The 24612-nt window shown below is 42.2% G+C and overlaps 1 protein-coding gene across 2 annotated transcripts; it reads left to right on the plus strand.

Annotated features, from left to right (window-relative positions):
• Window positions 1-743: 743 nt before the first annotated feature.
• On the plus strand, window positions 744-24383 carry LMOD3 (leiomodin 3). Of its 2 annotated transcripts, none has more exons than XM_083492468.1 (4): window positions 744-1159; window positions 13112-13446; window positions 17293-18660; window positions 23962-24383. In XM_083492468.1, the coding sequence occupies exons 2-4, from the start codon at window positions 13153-13155 to the stop codon at window positions 23986-23988; spliced, it is 1689 nt and encodes a 562-aa protein (XP_083348594.1). In that variant the 5' UTR covers window positions 744-1159; window positions 13112-13152; the 3' UTR covers window positions 23989-24383. The 2 variants fall into 2 exon arrangements, with proteins under 2 accessions (XP_083348594.1, XP_083348593.1); XM_083492467.1 differs by having other exon boundaries at window positions 746-1163.
• Window positions 24384-24612: the final 229 nt, after the last annotated feature.

The following is a 24612-nucleotide window of genomic DNA, read 5'->3' on the forward strand; positions in this document are numbered from 1 at the left end:
TCCTGTGCTAGCCAAGAGTTAGAAGAGAAGGACCTAAGAATTTACTGACTGGAGGAGACCATATAGCCATTTAGTTTTAAAAAAACCAAATTCTGTCTCTAATAGTGGTCAGCTATGTGGTGTGACAGTACGAGAAAATAACAGATTCTGCTTTAAAGACTAATTTGAAGAGAGAGAGAATAATCAGCCCCAGAGAAAAATAAAATATCCGCATATTATGAGAGCCTGTTTTAATTCTAAAAATGGCTTTCTTTCTTACATTTCTAGCCCACCATTCCCTCAGGAATTCAGGGTGGGATACATGATATCCCCCTCCTCAGTTTTTCCTCAACAGCAACCTGCTGAGGGAAGCTAGGTTGGGAGAGAGTTGACTGGCATTGGCACAAGGTCACCATGAGCTTTGTGGCTTCTTGGGAATTTGAAGCGGGATTTCCCTGGTTTAAGTCCAGACCTCTTAACTACAACGCTGTGCTAGTTTTATGTAGTGCAGACAGGGTTTTGGTACAAGATCTTAAGGCAGGACATAGCCTGTAGGCATTCATTGTGTACTGGGACGGGTCTCTGGGAGCCTCTCAAAGCATCTCTATGACTACTTGTAACCCAAGCCGATGTTGTTATCACAGAGCTATCATCTGACCCTTCAGACTCCTGCTATTACATTACAGGCTATCGAGGGGCTTAATACTGTGTTCTTCTTCTTTGCCCCGCCATGCTTAGTTACAAAGTAGTTTACAAACGAGGCAAGGTTTAAGTTTCATGGGTACATTCTCTCCAGTTGGCTCCAGTTAAAGTTCTGGCACCACGGAGAGAGCAATAAATGAAGGAGGGGGTTATCAGCAAAAAAATTAAGTGAAAGACTAGTGGGACATAATTTGCTCTGAAGTATTTGGAGTCAGCACTTGTCCCATCAGTTATCTTAAAAATAGAACCCATTCAACATTTGAGGCACTTCAGGCATGTTTTGATGACCCCACTACCTAGGATTGAAATGGTGACACATGAGGAGGTGAACATGTTGGTTGCTGCTGCTCTTTCATCTGACACGGCTTCGTTTGGAGGTAGAACTGAAGGCTGAAGAGTTGGAAAAAGATGCAGCACAGGTGTTGAGCAAAAGGCTATTGTGGCCCACTCGCCTGGGATCTCTATACCTGCCCACGCTGTAGGTAAGTGCTTACATTAGAAACCATAAATACTTGCTTCGCTTTGGTGTTTCCTATGGCATACTGTGTCTTCTGAAAGTCAGCCCTTAATGGCTCGGATTTATGTGATGTACTGAAAGTTATGCCTTTTATAGGTGACAGTACTACAATCCCTGCAACGGGGTGAGTTCCTGTTGCTCGGTCCCTGCTCCTGCCAACCTGGCAGTTCGAAGGCAGGTCAAAGTGCAAGTAGATAAATAGGTACCGCTCCGGCGGGAAGGTAAACGGTGTTTCTGTGTGCTGCTCTGGTTCGCCAGAACTTAGCCAGAGCTTAGTCATGCTGGCCACATGACCCGGAAGCTGTACGCCGGCTCCCTCGGCCAATAAAGCGAGATGAGCGCCGCAACCCCAGAGTCGGCCACGACTGGACCTAATGGTCAGGGGCCCCTTTAGCTTTATCTTACTACAATCCTATGTATACCGACGTAGAAATAAATTCCATTCATTTCAATGGCACCTACTTCTGAATATATCCAGTGATGAGGATCACAGCCTATATACCCCTAGTATTCACACTTTTGCTTTTGCTAAAGTGTTAAGGTTGTTTTTATATGGTGAAAGTTGAGCTTGACAATCCTTCCCCGCACCATCTCCCCTGTTTTTATGATTAATTTTCTAGACCTCATGTTTACGGAGAAAAACCTGGAAATATGTTGTATTTGTGTCTGTGTGTACATGTATATGTCTGACAGTTATGGGCTAAGAAATCAGAAGATGTATGTTTGAATACAGTAAGTATTTAAAGTATTTACATGAATTTATTTTATGTTTTTTGCTTCCTCAATAGTAAAGCACTATGTTGATAAAAGTCACAATTTATATGACAAAACTACTGAAGGGAACAAAGGAGAAATATACTGTCATGGATGCTTTAGCTGAGATTTCTGTATTGCAGGGGGTTGGACTAGAAGACCCTTGGGGTCCCTTCCAACTCTAGTGTATTTTTGGTCTTTGTTGGAAGCCGCTCAGAGTGGCTGGGGAAACCCAGCCAGATGGGCTGGGTACAAATAAATAATAATAATAATTCTTACAATTCTATGAGTCTATGTATTGCCTGATGCCTCTCTGATAAAGGAATAAAAAAACATAAAATGATACGAACAAACTTAACATGGGCCGTTTTCTTGGGGGAAATTGACAACTATTGTTTCCATAAATTCTTCACATTATGCAGTAATGCATTCTACATAAAACACTCTTTGTATGTTAGACAATCACACATTATATACAGTTCCATAAAATAAACCATTTTCATTATGCCTGTGTAACTTGCTAGTTCTAGCAAGTGAAAAATTGTTAGCATGACAGTTTACGCTAAAATTATGGGGCATCTTTAAGAGACATTTATCACTAATGTCAGTAATGATGCTTCCCAGAATTTCATTCAGGTTTGCTAAAGCATAAATGCTTGAGCTTGTCAAGTTTTTCAAAACAAATCTGTTCAATTAATCTTAGCTTCGGGAATTATACATTCAGATCAAGTATATTCAGCAACTCAGGAATTTGATATTAGAGACAGTCATTGGATGGTCTTTTTACCTTCGCCTAACCCTTGAATAATATTTAATTTCTTAACTGTTGATGCTGGACAGTAGCAAATGAGATATGCTCACATTGGGCAACTCTGGCCTGTGTGTATCTGCTGAGATTGCCATCAGACGTGGTCCTGTCTTTGGATGTTTGAATGACATTGGTGTCACAAAGTGCCTCCCACCAGCTACGGCTCCTAGACAGCAATATCTCGGAAACTATTCTCCATATTCTGATAATCTGCAGATTAGACTACTGCAATATGTTGTGTGTGAGGCTGCGTTTGAAGACTAGCAGAAGACTAACAGAATGCTGCTGTTAGACTAGTGCAGGGTCAGCAAACCTTTTCAGCAGGGGGCCAGTCCACCGTCCCTCAGACCTTGTGGGGGGCCAGACTGTATTTTGATGGGGGGGGGGGAATGAACAAATTCCTATGCCCCACAAATAACCCAGAGATGCATTCTAAATAAAAGCACACATTCTACTCATGTAAAAACACGCTGATTCCCGGACCATCCGCGGGCTGGTTTTAGAAGGCGATTGGGCCAGATCCAGCCCCCAGGCCTTAGTTTGCCTACCCATGGACTAGTGCCCAAACAGCTTCATTTTTAATTCTAAGTGCTAGATTTCAAAGTTCTATCTTGGTTGGAACTCAGGTATCTGCCTGAATTCTAAGCTCATCTGAACCCCCTTTCAGGGTGGCTCTTGAGGTTTATGTGAGGCAGGTAACAGGCCATAGATTATTTAATAGCTAAAAGCCTAGGTAAAGAGGAATGAGTTTGCCTGGAGCCTAAAGACCTATAATGAAGGCGCCAGGCAAGCCTCTCTGAGGAGAGCATTCCACAGTCAGGAATCACCACGGAATCTCTCGAGGAGTGGGGGACAAAGAAGGGCATCACATGACAAGCACAGGGTCCAGGTTGGTTTGTGTGATCACAGCCACCCTAAATTTGCACATCTTTGAATTTTGCAATGCTGTTCTCCATCCAAATATTGTAAAGAATGCAGGAACTGGGGTAAAGTGTGCACATAGATACATAGTGTGCATACATTTGTGAAAATAACATACAAAATGTGTTATATTAGGGCAAATCGCTTTGGAAAAATGTTTGTATTAGGAAAAGTGCCTACAAATATGTGTATATTAAAGAAGAAATTGACACTAAAATCTGATGAATTTTCATGAGAACTAAAAAAATAGTAATCTCACACTTGTGTGAAAAATGTGGAGAACCAAATGTAAGACTGGAAAAATGAAAGAAAACAAAAAAAAACCCCTGTCATATCATCCATCCTTAAAGACAAATCTCTCAAAAAGATTGGCCAAATATTCTTTTTTAAATTATTCAAAAAAATTTGGATTAGATTCGATAGGATTGACAAGGTAGATTCAGGATGGCTGGAAGAACCAAAAAAAGATTCACAATTCTTTATGTTAAATAAAACGAGGGTTCTAACATATACAGCCATTTACACACTTACAGAGGAATTAAATTTCATTTACTGAACTTGACACGGTTTCTCATTGTATCTTCATGTTTGGTACAGGTTAGGGATGGCTCAGGTCACTTGGGGGGTGCAGAATTCAATCACATACCAGCAAACTCTTATTGCACAATTAAAGCTCATTTGCAGCTCCTGTGCAACAAACCCACTTCAGCAAAAGGCTGGACTTTTTGCAATGAGGAATGCCATGAGACAGTGTGGGATAGCACTTGTTTTGACACAACATTGGCTAACATCCCTGCAAACAGATCAAAATGACTGCTCATTGAATAGTCAATGTCTAATCAGGATGAATGTTTAGAAGCATCCTCTGTCTGGTGTTAGAGGATGATGTTGGAAAGTATAATAGGAAGATAGGGTTGGCTAAGTGAATTAATATATGTATGATTACACTTTGTATTACACAGAACCATTCTGTAAGAGTGCAAAATACATTTAAAATTAGGTTGGTGTCCCACTCATAATTCATAGTCTTACCTGAAATATTAAACAAGCAATACTATGAAAAACCAAAGCCACACACACATCATCATCATCATCATCATAATATACCAGCATATATCCAGAGGTCTCAGGGCAGTTTCCAGAACATAGCTTGCTACCAGTGAACACAAGTTTAGGCCTCATCTTAGAAGGCAGCTCTTCCATTATAGTTCCACCAGAGATAAGGCAGAATACATGGAAATGGCAAATCAAAATTGCTGTTCCTTATGTGCCAACAATATCTCGTGTTCCCTCGATAATTCCTCTGCAGAGGCCCTAACAAGAGGCTTGACCTTAACTTAGCAGATCACACAAGCTCGTGGCCTCAAGATGGAACGGTTGCAGATCAGGGAAATATAAGAGGGCAGCTAAGTACTTTATTTACAGACAAGAAATCAGCAGGAGATTTGCAAGTGGTGAATGGATCGCTTCAGTGACCCAAATGGCATGGTTTGAGAGAATAAGATGCCAGCGAGAGACCACAGTTGATTTATTCGATAACATCAGGAAGCCATTTATGGACTGCGTTATGGACGACTATCCTGGTGTTTAGAACAGGACAAGAGAGTTTGATGTTGTGCTTACACAGGCATAAAATACAGTGGTACCTCGGGTTATAAACACTTCAGGTTACAGACTTTGCTAACCTGGAAGTAGTACCTTGGGTTAAGAACTTTACCTCAGGATGAGAACAGAAATTTTGTGACGGCGTGGTAGCAGCAGGAGGCCCCATTAGCTAAAGTGGTGCTTCAGGTTAAGAACAGTTTCAGGTTAAGAACAGACCTCCGGAACAAATTAAGTTCATAACCAGAGGTACCACTTATAATAATGATATGTCCTGGGCATAAGCACCAGAAAGCAAAATTCTAGGTTGAGCAATTAGTCACATTTTGACTATATCAAATAAATAGCCCCTTTATTTAGGGCCTATTTATGCTCACCAGGGTTGGGACTTATCACTTTTGGAATTTGCCTAGACTCACAGGGCTTGCTAACTTTTTGCAGCCAACAGGCACATTTGGAATTTTGAAAGACCCACGGGTGCCAGTCACAAAATGGCTGCTATGGGTGTGTGGTGTAACCTAAAATGGCTGGCAGTACATCTTAAAAAGCAGAAACAGAGAAACTGGTGCATCACGCCCCACCAGCATTAAATTACGATACAATACAATATCTTTATTGTCATTGTCCCATAAAGAACAATGAAATTGAAAAACCTACATAGAATCATAGAATCATAGAGTTGGAAGAGACCACAAGGGCCATCGAGTCCAACCCCCTGCCAAGCAGACATTCAAAACCCCTAAAAACTCTGAAACCCCATTTTTAAATATAATATACTCCTATAGAGACTCCTTATACTACGTTTAAAACCAGAATTTCATTTGGGTAGAAACTGTTTCTCAGGTGGCTAGTCATAGTCTTTATAACCCTGTACCTTCTTCCAGAAGGCAGAAGCTGAAAGAGATCATTTCTGGGGTGCGCACTATCCTGCACTATCTCTGCAACTTTCTTATGGCACCTGACAGCATAGATTTGATCTAAGGTGGGAAGAGTGCACCCAATTATTCTCTCTGCAGTCTTTACAACCCTGGACAGCATTGTTTTTTAACTGACTGTGCAGCTCCTAAACCACACACACAGATGATAAGTTAATACACTCTCCACAGTACTGTGGTAAAATGCCATCAACAGGTCCTTTGAGAGATTATTTTTCCAGAGAATTCTCAGAAAATATAACCTCTGCTGTGCTCTCTTCACCAGGTCTTTGCTGTTTTCTCCCCAGGTTAGGTCATCTCTCAACTCCATTCCCAGAAATCGAAACATGGAGACCTGTTCCACACACTTCCCCTCAATAATAAGTGGCTGAATATTCAATTTACATTTCCTAAAGTCCACAATAATCTCTTTTGTTTAAGTTAAGGAGTAAGTTGTTTTTCCTGCACCACTCCCCCAACTACTCAAATTCCTTCCTATAGGCCGCCTCCCCTTCTCCAGCAGTGATTAAACCAACCACCTTTGTATCATCTGCAAACTTAACTACAGCTACACCAGACACCCTTTCCTCACAGTGAGCAGCTTTTTGCACCTCCCCTCTGTTTAGAATTGGGGGGGGGGGTTGTCCAGTCCTGGTAGCCAATGAAATGTGGGGATATTTAAGGGTGTGTGTTCACTGAGCCACTGCACACAGAAACCGAACAGTAAGAGCATGCATTGTGAATTTTTGAGGGGTTATTTACTGAGGCCCTTTCTAGGCACCATAGAAAGGTGGGCATGCTGAAATATACTTGTTACATGTTACATGACTGAAATCTAGCCTTTGATGGCTAGGAATAGGTAGAATAATAATTATACTTTTATAGGAAATGAGCTCTTGGGATGGGATGAAACAAATTATTAATGTAATCCAGTGCTTTTCAACCAGTGTGCCCTGGCACCCTGGGGTGCCTTGAATGATGGTCAGGGATGCCGCGGGCAATACTGGCTTCTGTCCCTCTTTCCTTCCCTCCCTCCCTCCTGTGATGCCTCTCGCATCTCTGCCTCCCAAAGGCTTGCACAGCTGTTTGCTGCAGCAGCCCTGGCTACAAGCTCCCCAGGTGAATGGTGTGTCTGGGGCTGGCCAGGGGGTGCTTCCCAGGCACTTCTCTTTGGGGCAGGGGGTGGCAGCTCAGAGACCAGGGGCGGCAGCACTGGCTGCCCAGAGGATTCCCAAGGAGAGGGGAGAGGAGGCTGAGGGACTACTCCACAAGGGAGGGTGTACGGAAAAGGGTGAGAGGCTGCCAGCTTTGCAGGCAAGGGCTGACATAACTTGGCTCCTGATTGCCACAAGGGTGCCGCAGAAAGAATGTAGTTGGTCAAAGGAGCCATGGACTCAAAAAGGTTGGAAACCTCTGGTGCAATCCATCAACAGCAGATTATCCGAAACAGCTAATCCAGAGCGGAAGACATATATGTTAATTTAGCTGATTCGGATCGAGTATTTCCAAACAGTATTTTTAAATATCACTTCACCCTTTTCTTTCAATCTTAAAACACCTTAGAAAAGTAGAGCAGGTGGGTGACTTATGTAGAAAAGTGGAGGTAGACAGCAAGGTCAAGTGGCAAACAATGGCACAACCCAATAATTAGTCTAATTTGCAAAAGAGAAATCCGCTCTAAATTCAGCACATCCAAATAAAACTGGTTTGTAATGAGAGGAAGCAAGTACATGCTGAATTCTTCCATTGAAGTCTATGGTCCCTAGTCTTGTACAGTTTTGCTTGGATTATGCCCTAACATATAGCCTTCATGGGATATTGTGGGGGGGGGGGGAGGAGTAGCAATAGATTAGTTACAGAATAATTGAGTCATCTAATCCAACCCCCTGCAATGCGGGAATCTCAAATAGATCATCCATGACAGAAGGCCCATACACCCTCTACTTACATGGTTAGCTTGTTTTAACTTCTCCCATGTCTGCTTATCTTTGCTTTTTACTAGCAACAACAAACTGTAGGGGTATTCAACAGTGCCTCCCAGTTCCCATCATCCCCAATCAGCATGGCAAATGGATTAAGGAAATTTAGTCCAACAGCATATTGAGGGCACTGTATTGGCTATTCCTGGCATAGTGTATACCTATAATAGACATACAATAAATCTAGTGCATTCATCCTATTTGTTGAGTTGTAGGCTTCTGAATGGGGTGGGCAAACCTAGTCTTGGTAATTGATTTTCAAACCTGGTTTTCAAAGAGCACAGTGGTTGGGAACAAATACTAATCAGCAATGAATTATTGGCAATAAACAGAACCTATTCCTTTTTAAAAATAAAAAAAGAAGCGAGCCATCTCTTTCACTTAACTAATGGTGATGCTATTTAAAGTAGTTCTTAGATCACCCAAGTAAGAACAAACTTTCCTAAGCAAAACACAAACTGACCCCTTAAATCCTTTGCAGTGAAAAGTGTGTTAAGTCCACTTCTAGTCCCAACCTCTTTCATCAATCCACAGCGATAAGTTTCTAAATAAAGAGGTACTGGGGCTCTTAGTCAACTACGTATATACCGTTTGATCGTTTATTTGTGTGTTTTTTTAAAAAACCACAAATGAACACCAAGCTTATGTAATTTTGTAAAGTGCCAGAAATACTGATAGCACCTTTGCCTCCAGACCTCCCTTTTAGTGTGTAATCATTATCATTTGCACTCATACTATTTGGGTGGTTGCACACATTATTCCTTTCAGTACTGTATGCGCCTGTGGAAGCTTTGGTGTGGTCACACTGCTTTATTTCCAGTCAGTGCAGAAGCCATAACTACCTGTTGAAATCCTGTAATTTTTTCTACCACAACATTCTGGTTAACTTTTTTGCCCTGTGTTTGTTGCCCTATAGCCCCTTTGGATGGCAATAATTTGGAAGCATTGGGGAGGCATCACAGAACAAACAACCAGAATAAAACTACCACTAATGCACTATTATTGCGTCAATAATACCCTGCAGAATATGCCCACAATTAAACACCAGCTAGTGACAGTCTACCCATTTATGCAATCACAGAATTGAAGAGCAAAGGGGAGCACGCCTGGACATCAGACTGATCAAGCACACACAAATCACCTGGGCATAATCTTCCCCATTGTGGTGAGATTTTATTTCTATTTAAATTAAGTAATTATTTCCAAATTAGCATGTGCACCTTTTAAGAAATTACTCTTTCATCCACTTCTTGGGTGGTTTATTTCCTCTTTTTTTGCCAATCCATAAGTGGCCACTCCAAGACATTTCCTTGTCTTGAGGCTGAGCAGCAAACAACACCTGCCTTTCCCCAAGTACCCAAGGCTGGCCAAATTATTTTGGCACCTGAAGCAGAAAATCCCACAAATTCCACTCCCTGGAAGTAAAAATACAACAAATATTAATTGTATACATTACAATGTGCTGCTCTTTCATGACACCCAAAACCAGAGCCAACCTTGCCCATATCTGCTAAACTGTCGCTGGGTTATAACTGTCTCTGTCAATATGTGTACTCTGTACTGGCAGAGTTAATTCCAGCAAATAGCAAATTGTAATAGTTACCTGCAATAAGCAAAACCTTCTGTACTTCAGTGACTACCCATGAGGGCAACCAACCACTTTTTCTCTTCTGTATTTTATTTGCATATCTGAAGGGTACCGATAGTTGTCATTGGACGTGTAACGTCTGACTTCTTGTCCACATTCCAGTTTTACATTCTTCTCCCCACAACAAACAGGAACTGCCCTAGCAACCATCTGGACCAGCTTAGTTGCTTGGTTCTCCCAGAAGGAAAACCTGCCCATCTTTTTTAGTTCAGATCTATGTCACTGAAGCAGCCTTTGATTCAGCCTAAAGGTCAAGGTCTTTAGCACCGACTAGGAAGAAAACGGTGTCGCAGCAGTACAAAGGTGCGCGTATACAATACATTTTGGGAGGAATTGTTGTAAATAACTTGGGGGAATTAACTGCATTTTCTGTGCAAGCTCTTGGAGCTGAAACCCAGCAGGAAACCCTTCCCCCAGGAAAAGAGGGGGAGCAATGAGAAGAAGATTTGTGGGAGAAAGAGATGCTTAACCTTTTCTCTGCCTGACACGCCTCTACTCTAAACAGGAATTTATGAAGTCACGTGTTTGGAACCCTGTAGGGAAAAGCAGATGATGTGGCAATTTGGAGTGCACAAGTGGTGGCTGGAGAAAGACTGTGTGCCGCTCTCCACAATTCTGAATTACCCCTCCAAAAGCAGCTTTATTTGGGAAACAAACAAACAAACAAACAACACCCACCAGCCATGATTAGGACTCTGATATGCACATTCCCATGCAATGTCATTTCCTTAATACTACAATTATGAAACTAACAAATATGGCCCATTTTGCTTGTAACTGTGTAGTTATAGTTTTCTGTGTCAGTTTGTTTCATTCTGTATTTACATAACTCAGGAAATTATTGGTTTGCAAAGCAAGCCTCAATGAGATTCTGATTCCAGCAGAATTATCTTTTAAAATATCCTGCTAGAGCTTAGTTTTCAGTCTAATAGTAAGACTTGAAGCTAAAGTCTTGCATGGTCTGCCATGGGCACACCTGCACTCTTTTGTTCAAGTCTGGATTGGCTGGGAAGAGTAAGTGTCATGCGACACCTTCCTTTTAATTAACAGCCTACACGCAGCATCACTGGTGCCAATGGAGGCTGCATTAGGATACAAATGGCAGCTTGGGGTAGGGTTCAACAGGGGCAGCAGGGGAGGGGGAGGGTTATACCACCTCCCTGTCCCTGATTATCCTGGTTCTGTTTAGGGCCCTCATTGCTGCTCTTTCTATTTTTATAATGTTAATTAGGTAAAGGTAAAGACCATTAGGTCCAGTCGTGACCGACTCTGGGGTTGCGGCGTTCATCTCGCTTTATTGGCCAAGGGAGCCGGCATACAGCTTCCGGGTCATGTGGCCAGCATGATTAAGCCGCTTCTGGTGAACCAGAGCAGTGCACGGAAACCTTCCCGCCGGAGCGGTACCTATTTATCTACTTGCACTTTGATGTGCTTTCGAACTGCTAGGTTGGCAGGAGCAGGGACCGAGCAACGGAAGCTCACCCCGTCGTGGGAATTCGAACCGCCGACCTTCTGATCGGCAAGCCCAAGAGGCTCGGTGGTTTAACCCACAGCGCCACCCGCGTCCCTTATAATGTTAATTACATTTACTTAATTAGTTTGGCCTGTTTATTTAGGCACAACCAAAATAATCACAGTACTCACTATTGCAATGCTTAGAGCAAGAGTTGCCAACACTTGAAATAAAAAAATTTGGTACCTAAGTGGGGCCAAGGAGCAGATTTCTCTGGCTCAGGGGGCAAAAGTTATGGTTAGACTGGTAGTTTTTGCCCCGGGGGAGGTGGCAGCAACTTGCGTGAATGAATTTGCTTCCCCTCCCCTGCCTGTAATTGAGGAGGAGCCAACCAAGCCTTGCCTCTGTTCCTGCCTGTGCTCCCAGGGAAGAAAGAATACATGCTGGACTTTGGAGATTTCTCTCCCTAAGACTGCTTCTGGGCAGGATGATAACTAGGAGGGAAGTCTCCACAGTGACAACTGCTCTAGGCATCAAGCCCAATGTGGTTCCCTTCCCCCTCAGCTGAATGGGCAATACCAGAGGGTTTCTTGGTCTTGCCCCTCAGAGATTTCAAACTTTGCCCAATTGCATTATGGAGAAGCTGAAGGCCCCTTAGTGGATTCCCCAGTTTCTTCATTTGCCTCTGGGCAAGGGTGATGATGATCTCCCCAATAATGCTGAGGATCAAAGAATGGAGATGGTTCTCCAAAGGCTTCATGAAGCCATGGCCCTAGGCATTAGGACATCTGCTACTGCATCTTTATTTCTGCAGATGTCCTTGTTCTGGGCTAAGGCTCTGCTTACGGAGGCACCTCAGAGGTGTTCGCACCTGGCGCAAGGTTTACGTAAGTTAGAAAAAGCCCCCGCCTTCATGGTGATGCTGGAGAAGGTGCCATACATTTTCTTGCAATAGCAATAGCTGCAGAGGCAAAAACCATCATTTGTTGAAGTGCTATCATACAAAATGTTTATAATTAGCAAATAGGAACTGTGCTACAGGGTAGGTCTTATTTGCGGGTCATGGGAGTCTACAAATAGCACTTTCCCTCGTTTCTTCTCCACTGAAATGTTTGTCTTAAAATAACAGCTGTTTTGCTTATTGTCAGATGATGCTTCTGTTGTCCAGCTCCTTTGATTTGTTAAACAAAATGTCAGTGACTCCGCAGAGCACGTGCCCGAAGGGCATTCCTTAGTGCTAGGGACAATAAATACAGCGATCTTTGCCAGTGCCATTTAAACTGGCCATCGTAAATCAATCATTTTCTGAAGACTGATACGTGCCGAGGATGAAAATAATTGGTGACCAGCACAAAGCCTGAGCATTAGCTAAGCTTGGAGTGGACATAAGAGGTATAGAGGGTCATGCACAGGCCACTCTGAGTAGCATTCATTTCCCTATATTTAAATATTTTGTATATATCATGAGCCAATAAATCTCATATCCTTGGGGGAATCCTCCAGCAAATTACTGCGGAGAAGCTGCAGCGCTACACAACAGCTGTACTGAAATGTCAGAAGGGGCTTACACAGCTGACACAAGCTGCTGAAAACAGAACATGGCAGCACTTCCATAAATTCTCCTCCCCCAGCCAAGCGCTGCTTAATATAGACCGACCATATGCTCCAGCCCTTGCTCACTCTTACACAAGCATCTCCTAAGATTGAGTTGTACTGCAATTTCGGGCAAAAAAAATAAAAAATCTTTCCCACAAACCTTAGGGGCATTGAGGGTTTCATAAAACTGAAGAAGATATAACCAGCTCTGGTTATTGTCTTTCTTAAATTCCCTTTAGGCGTTTCTGGGTCTTTTTTTTTTCTTACATCAACAAAGAACATGTCTGAGTTCAGCCAAAACTCTGACCAAGAAGAAATCTGTTCTGAAGAGATCGATGAAGATGAAATCCTAGCAAACCTCTCCCCCGAAGAACTGAAGGAGCTACAATGTGAAATGGAAGTCATGGCTCCAGACCCTGAAGTGCCAGTTGGAATGATACAGAGAGACCAGACTGAAAAGCCACCGACGGGAAACTTTGATCACAGATCTCTTGTTGACTACCTGTATTGGCAGAAGACCTCAAGGCGGATGCATGAGGATGAACGAGTGCCTGTCACTCTCTTGCCATCGGAGGTAAGAAACAGGAAATGCAACTATTCTGCATGCTTCTCGTGGTGACGTGGGAGCTACAACACACAGAATAGCAACATCTAAATAATAATTAAATTAATTGAATTGTGCTACAAGGCTTTGGGGGGGGGGACATTTTGCTGGCTTTTATATATGCAGACAGAGTAGACCTTCTTGGGAAGGAAGTTCCATAGCGAAGAGCTCCCACCTAAAAGGTCTTTTTCCACATCCTAGCCAAATGTACCTGTCTCAGAGACAGCCCTTGGACTAAGCCGCTGCCTGGGATCTTAAAGGGAAAGCGAGCGTGTATAAAGGAAGGTGCTTCCTAACTATTTTAGCCGGTATGTGGTTTTTGAATCAGTTTTAATTATTGTCATATGACCTAAGCCCAATGAATTACTGGATCAGTGCAGAAGCCCACATGATCAGGTGTGAAGTTGGAGAATAAAAATGGAGTTCTAACACAGGAAGAGCAAGACATGCTGCTGTGCCTTTGCTTTCCTTACTTCTGTGTGATGCAGGTATGCTGTGCAGGAACAGAGCCCTGTACCTTAGGCAGGCACTGGAAACTGATGGATACACACACCCTCCTCGAGATGAAATGGTGAGGTCTTTTGGCTGGAAGATGCTCCTTGACTTCCATGGGAGAGGGGAGATTCATTCTTGAATGCAACATAAGTCAAATGGTTCAAATAGATAATACTCAGCCTTGGAAGAATTGATTGATGGATTAAAGCTATTCGTGTCCTTCTTCTCTTATAATTAAACACAGCTCACAACAAAAGATGCAAAAATGAAATATGGAAGTACAGAGAATTAAAAGCAGCAATTTAAACATTTATCTGTGTAAGCAAAAGCAATTCAAGCTATGAGGAAAGCAGAAACAGAGTAGCAGGCTCATTCTTCTCAGATACTAAAGAGGCAAAGATATGGGACTTTTAAGCTTTTTTTAAAAAAACAAGCAAAACAAAAACACCACTATTTTATTTTACGTATTTCATAAAATTTATACACTGCTTGACTGCAAAAAAACAACAACCCCAAAACCTCAAAGTGGTTTAGGAAAGGAGAAACAATTAAAGTGAGGGGAGCAAACCATACTTTAAAACATACAAATGCAAGGGAGTTGGAATCATGTTTTCACAATAACTCAGAATTTCAGTCCTAGTGCTGAGGAAACGTTTCCTTGCTTGGGAAACACTGAGGGGAATGTCCTCTGGATCACATGTAATAAGCCAGGAACAATTGTGTACTTGGTTTTGCTTCGCTTTTCCATTGCAAGGTTTAGAAACGCCTTGCCTTAGGAGAAGGTTGTGTACTGACTTTTCGCAAGACTATTCCTGCATAGAAGTGCTCAGGAGTCTCACCTGGGCAGGATGAAGATGAAGTCAGATACCAGGCACTGACAAGTGAGCAGCGTAAATCAGTTAGAAATGGTCAGATGTCAGCGGAGGTTTGGGCAAAATGTAGTGGTTTAGGAGAAATAGTGGAAGAGAGAGAAGTGACTTAGTCAACAGAGAAGAACAGAGAACAGAGAAATAAAACAAAAGGCACAGGCAGAGGAGTGGGGTAGGAGACCTGTCTCACCCTTTATTGCTCCTGCTCCATTAGGTACAGTAGATCTAACAGGATATGAGACAACAAAGAAAAAGAGCGAGAATTGAAATTAGGGTTCCATAACCCCGCCTGGCTGAAACTGAGACATTGCTTAAATATTTTACTGACTCTTACAGTTACTGCTGCAATTACACCAGGACTAGTAGAAAGACTGTGTTGTGCTTAGTATTGCTCTACAATTATTCAGGAAAAGCCAGACGAAGTGATGACGGCAAAGCATGCTAATTAAAAAATATATATACTAAAAAGATTTTAGTATAATCAGGTATATAGTGTGAGGCCCACAAGAGAGATGCTTGGAGGATAACAATGAGAGAACAGGCCTTTCCTGTGGTAGCGCCCCAATTGTTGAGTGCTCTCCCCAGGCAAGCTTGCTTGGTGCTGACTTTGTCATCTTTCTGGTGCCAGGCAAGTTTACTCTAGCAGGCATTGTAAATTGCTTTAGGATGGCTGGAAATTAAACTAAACTACCAGGATCTTTAACAACTGCCTAAGCTAAGCAGGTCCAGGGGAAAAGGAGGCACCGAGTTGGAAATTATATGGATTCCGATATCTTAGAATTACCAGAAAAATATGGAGTGGAAATCTAAACATTGAGCATATCTCAGCTTTATTGTCTTTCGGACCAAATAATGTGTACTATGATTGCTCTCAACATTTTAAAAATAGTAAAAACAACACCCTAGTAAGTAGCCAATGGCAGGACAGATCATGAGCAGGGTGGGTTGCTTACCTGGCTTCCCAGTGCAGAGGTCACTGCTAGTAACTGTAAATGAGAGGGGAGAGGTGGCAGGAAGTGTGATGCAGTGTGGGCACGGCTGCAGACCCAATTCAACCCTCCTGCTGCTGCCCCCACACCACACCAACCTCCCTACCCCTCTCACACTTACTGTAAGTTATTGGCAGTCACTTCCATATTGCCCTACCTCATTCTGCCCTGCCAGTCACTACTACTATTACTAATAATTATAATAATTTATAATATTATAATTTTTTATTTATACCCCGCCCATCTGGCTGGGTTTCTGCAGCCATTCTGGGCAGCTCCCAATAGAATATTAAATACAAAATAAATTTTAAACACAATAAATTTTAGTATTTGTACCCCACCCATCTGACTGGGTCGATTCAGCCACTTCCAGCATATACAAAAACATAATTAAACATTAAAAACTTCCCTATACAGGGCTGCCTTCAGATGTCTTCTATAGCTTGCATAGTTACTTATCTCCCTGACATATGATGGGAGGGCATTCCACAGGGCAGGCGCCACTACCAAGAAGGCCCTCTGCCTGGTTCCCCATTACCTCACTTCTTGCAGTGAGGGAACTGCCGGAACGCCCTCGGTGCTGGACCTCAGTGTCTGGGCTGGACGGGGGTGGATCCGCTACTCAGACACTACTGAAAACCCCACATGTATGTTCCTTTACAGTGTCCTGTGGGGCTTGTTTAATGTCCACCTGTATGTGGTGATGGAGGAAGAAATGCTATGGTTACAGTAATTCTAAATACAGATAGGTAGCCGTGTTGGTCTGCCATAGTCAAAATAAAAAAAATTCCTTCCAGTAGCACCTTAAAGACCAACCAAGTTAGTTCTTGGTATGAGCTTTCATGTGCATGCACACTTCTTCAGATACACTCAGATACCAGTGTATCTGAAGAAGTGTGCATGCACACGAAAGCTCATACCAAGAACTAACTTAGTTGGTCTTTAAGGTGCTACTGGAAGGATTTTTTTTTATTTTGAGTAATTCTAAAACAATAGTTATTTTGTGGATAGGAAAACAGGGCAATCAGTGGAAGGAAATGGATGTTTTAGCCAGAAGACCAATACATTTGACATCCAGAGGGATCTGTGGAGAAATGGAACAACCAGACTGACTGCAGAATGAGTCCAATAATGTATATTATTTTGAAACCCATTATAAAATAATGAAGTAGTTATTTCCAGAGTTTGACATATGAAAGGTTATTGTATAATAGTAATGTAGCAGACAAAGCCAATTAAACTCAAATAATATTGACATCAGAGCATTTGGACTGTGAAAAGTAAAGAATAAATTCCAGCATAGTACATACTGGAATTTAGAACTGTGTATTTTCTTTTAAAGTAACTCATCTGCACAGTGGGGAAACAAATTCAAATGTCACATCAAGTTTGTTGGTTTTATTTAGTAGATGAGGCAAAACTATTTTAAATTATTTCAGCTCTTAGCATTCTGTTTTCTGCAGAGACACACTGTGGAGAAGTCCGAAGAAAATTCTGCAGATATTAGTAATGAGAAGCAGATGGTGAAAAATAACGCAGGGAAAACAAATGGAGACGTAAGAGACTATAAAGAGAATGAAGAAGAGGAAGAGGAAGATGAAGAGGAGGAGGAAGAAGAAGAAGAAGACGACGAGGAGGAGGAGGAAGAGGAGGAGGAGGAGGAGGAAGGAGAGGAAGAACAGGAGGAGGAGGATGAAGAGGAAGAGGACGAAGAGAAAGATAAGGAAGAACTGGGAACAAAGAAACCATATGGTGAAGAGGACAGCAGAAGTGAACATGAAACAGAGGGATCAGATGAAAAACAAGAAAATAATGAAAAGAAAGCATCAAAATTAAATATTCCCAAAAAATTAGCTGTAGATACTAGTTTTATTAAGTTAAGTGCTAGGCCTTCGGGAAATCAAACCAATTTAGATGAGAGCCTGAGAAAGGTCCAGAAGAATGACCCAAGCATGACAGAACTCAACTTGAACAACATTGAGAACATCCCCAAGGAAATGCTGGTGGACTTTGTCAATGCTATGAAAAAGAATAAGCACATCAAAACATTCAGTTTAGCCAATGTGGGGGCAGATGATAATGTTGCTTTTGCCTTGGCCAACATGCTGCGTGAAAACAGGAGCATCACCACACTGAATATTGATTCAAATTTCATCTCAGGTAAAGGAATTGTTGCAATTATGAGGTGTCTGCAGTACAATGAGAAGCTGACTGAGCTACGCTTTCACAACCAGAGAAGCATGTTGGGCCATCAAGCAGAAACGGAGATCGCCAGGTTACTGAAAGCCAACCCTACGCTGCTCAAGATAGGGTATCACTTTGAACTTCCAGGTCCCAGAATGGTGGTTACCAATCTGCTCAGCAGAAACCTCGATAAACAGAGGCAGAAAAGGATAGAGGAGCAAAAGCAGCAGCAACGAAAGCAGCAGAAAGAGCTAATAGCCATGTTAGAGAACGGACTCGGGTTGCCTCCTGGCATGTGGGAATTGCTAGGGGGACCAGTGCCTGCTTCAGTGATGCCTCCTTCGATGCAACCTCCAATGCCACCAGTCCCCAAAGCTCCATCTGCGGGCAGGAAAAACGAGCCTGCAAGAAAACCAGAACCTGAAAAGGTAAGCAGCGGCGACTTCAAAATAGTGAAACTCAAGAGAACCCAGCGGAAACCCACCATAAAAGAATATGTGGAGCCTGCTGAAAAAACCAACCTCAAAGATGTGATCAAGACACTCAAGCCTATTCCAAGAAGACGGCCACCTCCTCTGGTGGAAGTCACTCCTAGAGATCAGCTACTTAATGATATTCGCCAGAGCAACGTAGCTTATCTGAAACCGGTGAGTGCAATGGGGTGAAAAAAGGAAGTAGGAAAATACTGCAATATCTTAAGATCTTTCATTCAAAATCGAGTCATTTGGGGATGACAACGGCTGTGTGTTGTGGAGACAATGGCCTGGATCCTAAGGGTGAAATTGCACATTGCAAAGGCTATGTTTCCGAGCCTTTAAATCAGGCACCCCCAAACTCGGCCCTCCAGATGTTTTGGGACTACAACTCCCATCATCCCTAGCTAACAGGACCGGTCGTCAGGGGTGATGGGAGTTGTAGTCCCAAAACTTCTGGAGGGCTGAGTTTGGGGGTGCCTGCTTTAAATGCAAGGGTTTTCAATTTAGACAAAGTGTTGGTGTATCCCAACCCACCACCCTTGATCCAGATCATCACCCTACCAAGGGAGAGGGTAAGGAACAAATCCTTTACCTCCACTGTAGTCCCAGTCCAGAGCCACAATTTGCACTGGAAGAAAACTTTTGATTCACTTTAACGGGGACATTTTCCATATGCAGATTGCCCGCAGGGAATGATCTGCATATGGAACCATAGGATCATAGTCCCCCTATCTCCTACTCTTATCCTAATTTAAATTGGGTGTCATGTACTGGCAATTTGTATATATAGCTATTTGTATATATAGCTAACATTTGCAGTTATTTATTATTATTTAGTTTTAACATTTGTATACTGTACCACATTTTGCAAAATGAAAACAAAAAGCAAAATAAACCACAGGGCAGTTTACAACATAGAACATAATAAACAATATGTTAATATATCCCATAATAGCCAGACAATACCAAACATTAGGATGGTTATGTAGATACAGTTAAGAATAATAAGCAATACATAGTAATAAATAACAGTGCCAAACCCTGTACAATCCAGAAGCTCATATAACTTGCTTATCTCAGACGCAACTATAAACATAATGCACATCTAATAACAACAGTCTCCTAAAAAAATAAGGGAGGGGGAAATCAGCAGCAGGGTATCCAGTGCCCGTGTCACGCTGTTTTGCACCCTAAGCAAGGCTAAGTACTTGCACACACACATCCCAGATGTCTTGTAGAAAAAATGAAATACACAAAACTTGAAACTGCTAAATTTATAAATTGCAGGAATAAGTAATACAACAATCTTTTATTTTCTTCCTCAAGTACAAAAGAAAATGTTTTAGCACACAAATAACTTTGAACAAACCTGTGATATTAAAATTAAAGCCTCTGAAAAGTCTCTGTTTCAAGCACATCAAAATATTACTTTGGGTGTCTTTTCCTTTACAAATTTTGTCACCTATTCCTTCAGGTGAAGTGTATCTGATGCTTGGGCATGTTCAGTTGATAAAGTTGCCAAGTTTAAGGTGTGACTTTTAAGATTTAAAATGAAGTGCATTTTCACTTTTTATGTAACATAACCTCCAATCAACTCTGCAGTCTATTTCATATATACTTTTTTAAAAGTTCTAATGTATGAATTACCTCAAAAATGATGAAATTCTTCAAAATATAGAAGTAAAATACTATCAGAAATTTATAAGATGTAAAAAATTAATCTGTATAAAACTGTCCCTGAAAGGTCAGTACTGTGCCCCTCTGAGGTCTGTACCCTCGGCAGCCTAATTAAAAACACCAGCCCTGAGGAGATCTAAACCTTCAGAAAATGTATAAGAAATGCAAATACCTTTCTGAACAAACTCTGAACTCTTTCTTTCTGAACTCTTAATTCCCCATTCACCAGAGAAAATTACAAACCTTCCCACCTTTCACTGGTTAACTTCCCTTTTCTTACCCAGTCTCTCACTCTGAGAGATCTTCACTTTACGTACTGCCTCTCACTCACAGTCTTTTCACCATCCATCAGCCACTCTTATGGGGGTGCAGTCCTTGCACCCTAATAAGGAGAAGGAGGTTTCTCCCCAGATGGAGAGACACCAAAGGGGAAATCCCTGTGGTGTCTCCCCATTGAGATGACCTCCACCACCACCACCACTGGTGATGGCCATGGAAGGAAAGTTTTCTGTCCCCTTATTTCCACCGCAGATATCTCATGAAGGCTGGAGGGAAGGGCTCCTGAGCCATGTGAGATGGGGGGAAAGGGGGAATGGCCTGCAACTGGGCAGACCTCTTTTCTGTTCCTGACTTAGGATCCAAAGCATGCAAACTTCATTTGTGCACTCACATTAATATTAGGTAAATACTAATGATGGAATTTTTGTATTTTTTATTATTTTAAAAACCCACATTTTTTAAAAAAAAATTCCAAACTAAGATGCATGTTTATGGGTGGAACATTTACTGTTTTCAAAAGAGAGAGAATTTTAATAGTAGCTATCTAAAGTAATTTTGGAAGGATCCATTGCATCATGGAGGAACCCATGTTTTGCGCCGGGTTCAGTCTCTGGCAATTTCAGCTAAAAGAGAGAGGCTGCCAATCAGACTACAAATGACAACAACAACAAACAACAACTTATTATTTATATGCCGCCCATCTGACTGGGTCGCCCCAGCCACTCTGGGCGGCTTCCAACATATTCTCAGGCTCAACATGCAGATGTCAGTGGGGGTGGGGGTGGTGTTGCTAATATGGTCATATTACTCTGAGTGCAGCTATACTTTGCAGCTGTCAGGTGGATGGCATTAACATTGCATGCGCCTTTCAATGTTGTTGTTATCAGCATTTTTAGATCCATTATAATTGCAGCATTTAAGTCTGTACAGTGGTACTTCTGGTTACGTACTTGATTTGTTCTGGAGGTCCGTTCTTAACCTGAAACTGTTCTTAACCTGAAGCACCACTTTAGCTAATGGGGCTTCCCGCTGCTGCCATGCTGCCGCCGCACGATTTCTGTTCTCATCCTGAATAATAATAATAATAATAATAATAATAATAATAATAATAATAATTATTTATTATTTATACCCCGCCCATCTGGCTGGGCCTCCCCAGCCACTCTGGGCGGCTTCCATAAAAATCAAAAATACAATAAAATATCACACGTTAAAAACTTCCCTGAACAGGGCTGCCTTAAGATGTCTCCTGAATGTCAGGTAGTTGTTTATCGCTTTGACATCTGCTGGAAGGGCGTTCCACAGGGCGGGCGCCACTACCGAGAAGGCCCTCTGCCTGGTTCCCTGTAGCTTTGCTTCTCGCAATGAGGGAACCGCCAGAAGGCCCTCGGCACTGGACCTCAGCGTCCGGGCAGAATGATGGGGGTGGAGACGCTCCTTCAGGTATACTGGACCGAGGCCGTGAAGCAAAGTTCTTAACCTGAGGTAATATTTCTGGGTTAGCGGAGTCTGTAACCTGAAGCGTATGTAACCTGAGGTACCACTGTATTGGAAACTACCCAGTGCTGGCTTTGGGGTCCCACCCCCTTGGGGGGGCAGGGATGAAATGTCTTTGTGAGCCTCCTCCTTGAGTGGGCCCTCAAGGGGAGCTGGGCTCCTTCTCCTTCACCTTGCTTCCATCACTGCTGACATTACTAATGGAACATGTGAACAGAAAGCAATAATGAGGAAGAGGCGTAAGTCCTAGAGAGGGTCTGAAAGTTGGCTGTGATCTCCTACCTGAGGGTGCCCAATAGTGGTAACCACTGGCCCTTCTGCTACAGTTTGTTTATTCTGATTCTGTTCCCAAAAGGGCAATCGCATCATATTAATGATAAAGTGTATTCAGTAGGTCTTACATTCTCCACACTGTGGCACCAATATATGTGAGTGATGTATATATGTTCACACACAGTGAAGTGGCTAAAAAGTGCCGAGATTTAACATTTAGTACGTCTTATTTTTCCGTCGCTAGTCATGTTGCTTGAGGAGGAGCATTTGTCTGAAATCCTTCTGACCCCAGGTGGGGCGTCTCCAGTGTCAGCCACCAAGAGCATTGCAAGATGTGGAGATGCAGGGTGCATTTTCCAACAAATCCCCCCTCTCAATTACACAGCTGGAAAAGCTCACCCACATTAGATCTCTATCCTTAGGGTGTTTTGCATGCCTTGGATGTTTTCACTTGGATCAGGTCCCGTCTCCTGCACCTGTTAATCACTGAGGTCACCCATAGCAGTTACGTTTAATTATGTCTTCCTCGGTAGTTCAGAAGTAATTTTCCAAGCTTGAAAGTCACGCAATATACATTACACCTCCTGGCGGTTCCCTTCATTACGTTAAGACATCTGGGCTAGCTTCCTGTCTAGAAACATGGCAATCTAAAATCAGAGCCAGTTTTAATGCTTTCTGTTTTCGATCTGTTGTAGCATTCTTAGTTTTAACTTGAACTAAATAGCTGTTATAGACAAATAGCCTGGGCAGGGCTAGAGCATTTTATTGTATTTAATGCCCATCATTATTTCTCCTTTTTTATATATACATTAGTCTAGTGGTTTAATTGTAGCCTTCCAAACTGTAAAACTTCTAGAAAGCTTCAGTCACATAAAACAACACAGGAGAACATTCCTCAACATGTCCATTTTGTCAATTTGAGGACAGTTAAATGAGGGGCTTTTATTGCTGGTGAAAGGGGTGGTAGTCAGTTCACACCTTCTATTCCAGCACTTCTACTTCCCACAATCCATATATACGCACAATGGAAAATCAGTGGAAATGGGTTTAGAAACATATAACACCGTAAGTCAGGACAGCCTGCAATTACCTTATAGAAGAAATTCCAGATAGTTTGTGAGCCGCTGTGCACCTCAGTGAAGGGAAGGAACAGGCTGATGTTGTGTGTGTGCATAAACAGATGAGACACACACCTGGCACTGAGTGTCTTCCAGCCACAAGCACCTTGCAATGCTCGTTAGAGAACAATCAACAGTCAGCATACTCATCCCATCCATCACCTGGATGGCCTAAGGTTGTCAGTTCAGCTGTTCATCCCAGCTGCAGCTCAGTACAATGCCTTTTTACCAAGCATATTGCAAAAAATAGTAACACAAAAAGCAAAATTATAAGCCTGGGACATTTCTAAAATTAAAAAAACCCTCTATATGTACTTGTGGTAGACAACAACTTATGCTGAGCCTGGTAATAAATTTATGTGGAAAGTAAGTTCTGTTGAAATGGATGGATTGCCTAAACTACGCTTTTAGGATTTGGTTGTAAAGAGATCATCTATTGCTTGTAGTGGATTGAATTAATTGTCACAATGTGTCTGGTATATATATATTGAAGGGTATTTTGTTTATACCATGGGTAGGGAATTGAACCCAGTTACCATTTTGTTTCATTTGGAAGAAGATTGTGATGAGGATATATCTCCCCCTCCCCCACTACCCTACATTTACATTTCTTATTTTTGCTGCACAGGTGCCACTTCCCAAAGAGCTGGAGTAGTTACTCCCCATTCAGCTGAAGGAAACAACTTGGAGAAGGAAAGAAAAAGAACAAAACAAAACACACAGACTGTGCAAGTGTTGCTTCACATTGTTCCAGGGCCTGTTTCCTTCAAATGGAAGACATGGGAACAATGCTTAAAGCATGCCACCTGTTGAAGTGATGATTGAAAAGGATAGAATGGAAACAGTATAAATGGTTAATAATTCACACGTACGCTCTTGTAATGGGCTAGTGCCACCCTATAGTCTCCGTCAGCTTGCTGGGCTTTAATTTCAGAGGGTAGGGGCGGAGAGCAGAGGGATATTATCCCCTATGTTATAACTTTTATAGATTCCTTCAGGAAATCCCTGTTGCAGTCATGTCACATTCTGCTTTTAAACTTTACAGAAGCATATGGTGTCCTTTTGTTTTTCTTCTCCCCTACACTCACCCATCCTTGTGGGGCATCTCTGTCTGCCAGCTTCAGCACAGGTGTGTTGGGTGTTTGGCAAACCACACCTCCTTTCATCTTTATTGGATGAAGGATACTGCAACAGAAATGAACATCTACTTTCAGGGATGGTTGCTGTCAGTACTTTTTTCCCTGGGGGTACGAATACGCCTAAACATTTTGTGAATCTA

The sequence above is a fragment of the Podarcis liolepis genome (genome assembly GCF_965112155.1).
Source record: "Podarcis liolepis genome assembly, chromosome: 2".
NCBI lineage: Eukaryota > Metazoa > Chordata > Lepidosauria > Squamata > Lacertidae > Podarcis > Podarcis liolepis.